The sequence below is a fragment of the Quercus lobata genome, chromosome 4 (assembly GCF_001633185.2).
Source record: "Quercus lobata isolate SW786 chromosome 4, ValleyOak3.0 Primary Assembly, whole genome shotgun sequence".
In the NCBI taxonomy this organism is placed as follows: Eukaryota; Viridiplantae; Streptophyta; class Magnoliopsida; order Fagales; family Fagaceae; genus Quercus; species Quercus lobata.
In genome coordinates, this window is record NC_044907.1 from 5,626,124 (window position 1) to 5,635,116 (window position 8,993).

At 35.2% G+C, this 8,993-nt stretch overlaps 1 protein-coding gene across 1 annotated transcript; it reads right to left on the minus strand.

Annotated features, from left to right (window-relative positions):
- Positions 1-2,078: 2,078 nt before the first annotated feature.
- Positions 2,079-3,150, minus strand: LOC115984454 (probable pectinesterase/pectinesterase inhibitor 32). The gene is made up of 2 exons (XM_031107476.1): positions 2,886-3,150; positions 2,079-2,770 (listed from the first exon to the last, which is right to left on the minus strand). The coding sequence occupies exons 1-2, from the start codon at positions 3,124-3,126 to the stop codon at positions 2,079-2,081; spliced, it is 933 nt and encodes a 310-aa protein (XP_030963336.1). The 5' UTR covers positions 3,127-3,150.
- Between the last annotated feature and the right edge of the window lie 5,843 nt (positions 3,151-8,993).

Sequence of the window (8,993 nt, forward strand, 5' to 3'; positions counted from 1 at the left end):
GCATTTTATTTTCTATGTAAGTTTTGTCATAGATTGCCAAAGGGGGAGATTGTTAGGTTCTAAATGTTTAGAACAATTGGCAAATCATGAACACAAATTTGTCTAGGTATAGATCATAGAGTCTATAGGGTATATTAGATAATGCTCAAGGTGCTGCAAGTTAAAATACAAGAACAAGGAAGTTGTAGGTTTAGGAATTCAAAATTTGATTGGCTTGACCAATTGAGACTGTGCATTGATCAATTTAACTGCGAATCAATAGAATTTAAATTAAGGCTTATCAGCCTATTGGCTCGTCAAATGATTAGGGTTTCAGATCTACTTCACTACGTATATATATATATATATATATATATGTATATAATAAAATAAAAATAATAAAACCCTAAAGCACATTTTAAGAAGACTTTTAGGAGTTGTTCTTTTGAGATCTAAAAGATTTTGTGCCTTCTTCTTTCAAAGTCACTATCAAAAATCAATTTACATTTGAAGTTGTTGCATACTAGTAATCAAAGGAGCTGGATCTAAACTTTCAAGAGTGGTCTTGAAGTCGTAGACTAGAGGTCTACGTTGGAGAACAAAAGCGTGAATTGGAGGTTCATGTTGGAGTAGATCCATATCAAAAAAGTACGAGGGTTCTAGACTAGGTTTGATAATCATAGTTAATTTGCTACGAATTAAATATTTGTGACTGTAAACTTCCATTTGATAGTGAATTGTTCTTCTTGGGATTGGTCTACCCAAGTTTTTTATCTTGAAATTGGTTTGTTTTATTGGTTTTTCTGGGTTATCATAACATTATCATAATTACTTTTCCGCTACATGATATGTTTGATGTATGTTTAATTAGGGTTTGCATAACTGGCTTAAGTAATACGTGGCAATAAAATCAGGTTAAACATTGTTTGTTCAGGGTTCTAAAAACTAATAGGTTCTACTAGGTAGGTACTTGGGGATAGGCCAGTGGGTTAAGATTCTTTGTACTTATAACCACATGTTCTTGATTAGTGGATTCTTCAAGATTGGTGACTAGAAATTCACCCAATAAGGTTTTTGTTTGCGAAGATTTTCCCCATTGTGATGAAATTACCGAGTCAAAATTATTTTCTGCTGCACTTTATTTAGTTTGGTGACTGGATTGTGCCTCCACGTGATTTGCATGTAATTTGAATAATTAATTAACCTAACAACAAAGGGTGCAGAACATCTTTTTCACAGCGTTTACACATGTCACGAGCCAGGTCTCAATTGCAGTTTGTCGAACAAGATTAGATTTAGTTGGTATGGCATTTTTACATGCTCTCCAAAAAAAATTTCCAACTTTCGTTGGAACTGTTAAACCCCAGACTTTCTTTTTGGGTAGTTCTTTCAATACAAATAAAAGAACAAAGAAAACACTCAAAGATAAAAATTCAATAATACATAAATCTAAAAGTTTTAAGTCCAATAATTAATTTTAATAATTTTCTATTCACTTACAAGCTGGCGGTTAACTAATCATTCTGACCATCTCTTGGAGATTAACTAATCGGTCTAACAAGCTCTTGAATACCAGTTTGAAGATGAAGGTGGCTGAGTGTTGCAGCTACAAGTGATCACTAATTTATAGACCTGTGTTACTGTTAGCTGTAGTTAGATAGATAGCTGATGCATTCTATTGTAATTGTTCTTATTAGTTGTAATCATAGTTGATTAGATGGATGCTCACTGCATTAGAGCTTGTGACTAATATAAGATCAGTTGGAAAGTTAGCAAGAGAAGTTAGGAAGTTTTTAAGACTAATGAACTGTCAGTTACACACTTACACACTCAAGGACCCTGTTAAAAGGCTGCCTGGATTGTACTTGGAAAACACATCTGAAAAAACAAGTCTACTATAATACAAGTCTGTGGTGTGACATTGTTTAAATAGAGTATACTACAAGTCGTTTAGCTTATATTATAAATAGTTCATATAGTGCATCTTCAAAGACATTACATAATAACTATAAAATCTTGAGCAAATCAGAGTTTATAACAACTACATGGTTTACTTAATTGTATGCTAGCATTTTGGATAATACATATTGGTAAAATTTTTAGCTGACCAATCCTCCATTATATGGGACGCCAGTAGAGGGCAACCAAGAGTCTCCATTGACAAACTGTGAGACAGTGAACTGGAGGGCTTGGGAGGAATTTAAAACATGAAAACCTTTCCAATTCACCCTCTTCTTTGTGCTTGCACCTGGCCCATAGTTTTTGTACTCTCCATAAAACAAGGTTGACTCAAAGCTCTTATTCCATCGTAGCCACCCTTTCGGCATTATGATATCACTCATGTATGATTGCATAAACACTGTTGTAGAATAAGGCCTCCATGGCCTGCCAAGATATGTGGGGGTTGGATTGGTCGAGGAAACTAGATCTGTATCTCCGGATATGTTGCACCTATCAAAAGAGAAACCATTGGTATTTGATGCAAGTGCATGGCCTTGAGCGGTGATGGTGTTAGATTGTCCGGGAAGTGCCTGTCTTGGTCGGATATCACATTTTTGAAACACAACTTTGGCATCTCCAAAGATAAAATCAACTGTGCCACTTATTAGACACTCACGGAAGAATTGACGGTTTAATAGTGGACATAAGGTATCTTGGTATCCCTTAATTTCGCAATGATAAAAAACTGATAAGTCGGAGTTAGATAGAAGTGCCACAGCTTGGCCTTCATTTGGTCCTGCTGTGTTCTCAAAGGTAATGTTCACAGCAATAAATCGTTGACCATCAACAACTGCACATAAGAAAAGGAAAACATATAAATCATTATACAACGTAATCATTTTGATTTTTTTTAGAGCTCAATTGAATTAAAAAGAAGAATTTAGGCATTGGTAGTTGTTAATTACCAATTGTTGCAGATTGAGATGTCGTCCAACCTTTGGCATGACTTCTATCACCTGAGATGATTGTCCGACCAATGCCATCACCTACCAACATGATATTCCATTTTTCCCTTGGAATTGTCACATATTCTTTGTAGATGCCATTCTTGATGTGAATTACAAACCTTTTGGAGCTTTTACTTGGTGCTGAATTAATTGCAGCCATGATGCTTCTCAAGTTACCCGATCCATCTAAAGCCACCATAATGTTAGCTGAAATCTCATGTGCTTGTATGCGTTTCCAATCATGTGAATCAAACCATGATTGAAAACCATGATTCATTGACGGTATTTTTTGAATAGAAGCCAATTGATTATTGACTAATTTGGTCACTTTTTCAAGGTTCACTGCCATTTTTTCTTTCACAATGGTATTGAAGGTAGTGGCAGCGAGTTCCTCATTGCATGTGGCAAGATTTGTCATGGCACTGCTCAACCAATTCTGGAGATCAAATTTCAGATTGCCAGTGCCAAAATCTTTAACTATTATGAAACACAAAACACAAAAGTATAATGTCAATGGCTCAATTGTTGTTATTCACTAATTGTTCTTCAATCTAAATTGTTATTATTCACTAATTGATAATTTGCTACCAAGGACATTTCACTAATTGATACATTTGAACTTTCAATGCATCAAAAAAAGTTTATTGGACCCATATTGGAACCTATTAAGGCTACTGGTCATAAAACCTTAATATTATATTATTAGAACTCACTTCTTACCAAATAAAAACAATCTAAGTATGTTTAAGGCTTATAATTTAACAACATAAACACCAAAATATAAAAAAATAGTACTTACCAAGTGGATCATGAAATTTGGTTAGAGACCAATCTAGAACTTCTTGAGTTGATTCTAACAACTTAGCACAATCAGACAGAATGTTGGAGCTTTGAAAATCTTTGACAAGATTTTTTAAATTGGATATGGTAGAGGTTTCTTTTTGAACAATACTCAAGGCTAACTTCAATGAATTTTTGAAGGAAGGAAACTCAACATTCAACTTTATAGTTGAATCATTAGAGCTCTTGCATGGGTTAAAGGAAGATAGGAATATGAGTAAGGTGAGAGACAACTTTAGGATAGTTGCCATTAGTTAGGGAAAATGAGAATAATGGAAGAGAGGGTTGAAAGTTGTAACTAGGGGAATGAAGAGAGTGTAGGCATTGGCCCCTATATACATACGCAATTGAAGTTGGGAAAAAAACTAAAATCCTAACATTCTCATTAACCTAGCTAGGTTGCATGCAAACCATTCATATGAGATACTTTAACAAAGGTTTTTTTTTTTTTTAAGTAAGTTTTGATGTAACCAATTTCTTACTCTTATAAATGATTTCTTGTGAAGACTAAAGTGTTTTTTTTTTCTTCTTAAATATGGTTTTTGTTAAGTATGGTCCCCAATTTTAAAATGAAACAATTTGTTGATAGAAAAAAATTAATTAACACAATGTGAGTGTTTGGAAGTGCTAGTGAGGAAAAGCTCCACAAATTTTCCAACAATAGAGACCATATTTGAGGGACTCTAATGTAAATCATTTATCTATCTGCATTATAGGTCTAGAGTAGTTTCCACGTTATTTATTTCTCTTTTTTTTATCAATTAGAACTTATTCTTTTCAAACAACCAGCCTTCTCCATTTTTATGAGAAACATAAACATTTAAGAGTTCTCTTACTCTTCCCTCTCCACTCCCTTTCTCTTTGTTTCTTTGTGAGTGTGAGTCACTTTCTTTGAGTGGTGTGTGAGTGTTTGGGAGTGCTAGTGAGGAAAAGCTCCACAAATTTTCCAACAATAGAGACCATATTTGAGGGACTCTAATGTAAACCTTTTACCCATCTGCATTATAGTTCTAGAGTAGTTTCCACGTTATTTATTTCTCCTCTTTTATCAATTAGAATTTATTCTTTTCTAACAACCAGCCTTCTCCAATTTTGTTCTTATAATTGATAATAAAGTATAGGTGAAGTATAGATGGAAGATAATGAGATTATTTCTTCAGCCCATGTAAACCCAAATTTGAATTCTTTTCAAGAAAGGCGTGAAGGTTATGAGATAAGTGATATGGAGGGGAACTTTGTAGATAATGGAAATTTGATTTTTTTTAGAATTAGATGAGGATGTTGGAAAACTCTCTATAGCTAACCCTTTCAACAACAACCTGTTATCTAACAAACGTCCCTCTAAACTATTATAAGTTTTTTTTTCTCTTGCAGAAAACTCCCTCCACAAGAAACGAGCAATTGACAAAGGCAAGAAACATTCATCTCTTCTCACCTTTGGGGTTGGTTCCAATAAACACTCTATTGCATTCCTCAATTATGATGCGTACCCTTTTGTGCATGAGTCCCCCCAATAATAAACTAATTGAATGATGTGCACAAACTCTTTGATCTCTTTCTCTCTCATTTGTCGCATGTTAATTTTATTTTTAACTGTGCTTTTATTTATAGTTATTAGTTTTTAGACCCCTAAATAAACAAGGTTAACCCAAATTTTAAGGCCAAGTTATTAATTAGGTCAATTATGTATGCCTTAAGTTAAACATAATTAGGGTCATATTTTCTATGTATTGGCATATCTTTTTACAAAATGCACTTTACTTGTAATTGGATAGATCTAAGATGTGTTTAGGATATCAAGAAGTGTGTTAATAAGACAAAACAAGTGGTATCATTAAAGACATGAAGATTGAACCAAGAAACAAGTGTAGAAAAGCTAAAACAGTGAATCTTCACACTAGTCTTGACACAAGCTCAACACTAGCATCAATTGAGACTTAATGAGTAATTCTTGATACAAGCTCAACACCTCTCGATCTATCGAGCTATGCAAATCCATAGTTCTCAGATTAAAATTTCGGCCTATGATGACTTGGATTACTAGGGTTTCATTCACTAAACTCCTGGAGCATATAAAATTTTTATTTTAAAGTCATCAAAGAGACAGAGACTCATCTAGAGAACTCACATAATTTTGGAGAAGTGATTACTGTAGACACTGCATTTTGTACCCCTTACGACTCAGGCCCCCGTTCTTCAATAGTTTAGGAATTTTGAAGCCCAAGGTTGGTTTAGGGCTCAATCAAATGAAAATTGCCTTGAGGAAATTTTTTGTGGAAAGTATAACTTATTTTTGGACCAAATAAACTATTTTTGGAAAAGAAAGGCCACGAAATCCCTAGGGCATGTGTACACATAAACAAGTATGCGCATACATGCTCAAGCTCTGCGTGAGCATGCTTTATGCATGCGCATGCATACATGTGCATGCATGCGCATGATAGGGTTCCAAAAACTATGTAAGAAAGTTTTCTGCATTTAAACTAGGTTTGGAATGAACCCTATATTGTTTGGGAGCTGTCCCAAACCCCTATTTTTTGGCTATATAAAGCCATAAATGGTACATTTTCGAAGATGACGAATTTTGGTGGTAAAACACATACGATTCACTAAGAAATAGTGAATCAAAGAGAGAGTTTTTTCACAAAACATCCTTAAGTCAAGTTTTATTTGATTGAGACCTTTTCTGGTCTTGATCTTTGAGTTCTAAGTTTACTAACTTGTTTTTGAATTGGTTGTGACTAGATTGACTGAGGGGAATGGTCAAAAAGCAAGCTCTAGAGAATTCTTGTGTTGAGGTAAAGTTTCTAACTTTGGCTTTTCGGTTTCCTTTACTTTTCCTTTTGATTTTTTGTTTATATATGTGTTCTGTTTGCTTTAACATGTTTATTTAGTTTAGGTTTGTCTTGCGTTTATATTTTAAGCATGTTAGGTTGTTAGATTCCTTATGTTAGTGTCTCTGTTCTGTGTTTTCTAGGTTAGGGTTCTTAAGGTGTGTGTGTGCGTGCTTGTTGATCGCATGCGTATGCATACTTGTAGTATGAGTATGCATATAACTGGGCTGCACATGCATGCCCTATGTATGCACATGCATACTCTTGCCCAAAAACCGTAATCCGCTTCCTACTTGTTTTCCCTTTTGTTTTATTCACATGTTTTAGTCTTTGTTTAACCTATTTTGTTTGTCCTTGAGTCTCTGTTTCCCTGTTCTTGTTTTACTTTGTTGGTTTTATCTTTTTAATTGTTTGTTAGGGTTTCAATTCGGTTAAAAACTACGAACATGCATTGGAATATGATCATGCATTAATGCACAGGTATTGTGATGCAGTGAGGTAAGTGAGATAAGTCATGCATAATACCATTAACACGCATTCTTTTGTTTGATGGATATGATATGGATGATGAACATGATACGTTTTGGTTGAATGCTATGCCTTTAATGCTTAGACGATATAACATGTTTGTTTCGATATGTCTTATGATGTTTTTGCCCATGGTGATATGTGCTTAAATGCCTAATAGATGAATGATTAGGATTAGGATGATTACGCCATGTTTGTTTGCTTTAGATGCATTCTAGAGTGTGTGTGTGAGTTAGAATAACATATTAAGCTTGCCTTTAATGAGATTAAGATTTGAAACACAATGAGTTGAAGTCTACCCACGAGTTAGGAGGAGGTGGGTGCCTAACAGCTTCCCATCCCCATACCTAAACTCCAGACAAGTGCTCTAATAGAAAATCAGTCATTCCATGAAAGACGCTATATTTATGGTTCCTAGACCTAATTTAGGTGGCGACTCCATTTACACCCTTTGTCATTGGTCCACCCTAGGCTAAGGTGTATCTCTCCATGAAGAGGCCATCGTGGGCACTTGCGCCCACAACTGCATTCTTGATCCTTTGGGTTTTGTAATCAAGTGCTTCCTGATCTTCAATGTGTTTTGAAGTGGAGAACTTTACATCCATCAACAAACATCAATTGCTAGGAAGTCAGACATGTACTAGGATCCATGCATATAGGACGAAGTCTTTACAAGACCAAATCCAATTGGGGATCGGAGTATAGGGTTCAACTGTAGGTTGTTATTTTGGGATAGTTTTGGGTAATGGTAAGATTTATTATACATGTAACCACTTGATTCTTGATTAGTGGATTCTTTGGAATGGTGACTTGAAAATAACCTAGTGGAGTTTTTTCCTTGCGAGAGGTTTTTCCCATTTAGGGCTGTAAATGAACTAAACTGTTCATAAACAACTCGAGCTTGGCTTGATAAAAAGCTCGTTCATGTTTGTTTGTTTATAAAAAAGCCAAGTTCAAGCTTTAGTTTTAGCCTTGTTTAATAAACGAGCTGAGCCCGAGTAAAAAATATTGTTCATGAACAAGCTTGTGAACATTAAGGCTCAATACAAAAGTAACAAAATAGAGCCTAGGCTTATTTGTGAATTTGGTAATAAAATTGATATGAGCTTGACAAGTAAACTCATATCCTTCTAAGACTTTAATTAATTATAAGTTAAGACCACTCATCCAAACTAAATAGGCTAGATAATAAACTTGATATAGGCTTGATAATATACTTGTGTTGGATTTCAAGCTCAAAAACATAATATTGAGCTTGAGTTTGGGCTTGATATTGAGCTCGAGCTTGGTTTGAATAATGAATCAAGCCAAGCCAAGTTGAGTTTAAGTTTTTCTACTTTATTACGAGCTCAAGCTTGAACATTATTTGTAGGCTCGTATCAAGCTCAACCCAAGCTTGAACATTCTACTTTTGTTGTCGAGCCGAGCTTGAAAATTCATGCATACGTACCCTCTCTTTTCTTGTTGGTACTCTGTTGTGATTGTGTATTCTGTCTCTCTCTCTCTCTCTCTCTCTCTCTCTCTCTCTCTTGGATAGACTGCGTATGGCACCCAAGCGCAAATCCACTCTGTCTCGGAACCCTCTTCATTCTGGGACATCTTCTTCTGAACCTACCCCCACTCATGTTCAGTTCCATGATGGGAAGGCCCATCAGGACTTCCTAGAGAACTTCTCTAAACGTGGTGTTCATTTGGAGCTCCACGTGATTCTATCGAACTTTTCCAATACTGCTCTACCCATTGTCATTCACAGTTGGGGATGAGAATCTCTCTATGAGATATCCATGAGTTGTAGTTCTACTCCAATATGCACGGTTTCGATACCTCTATACCTCAGTTTGCTACGCATATTAGAGGTATATGT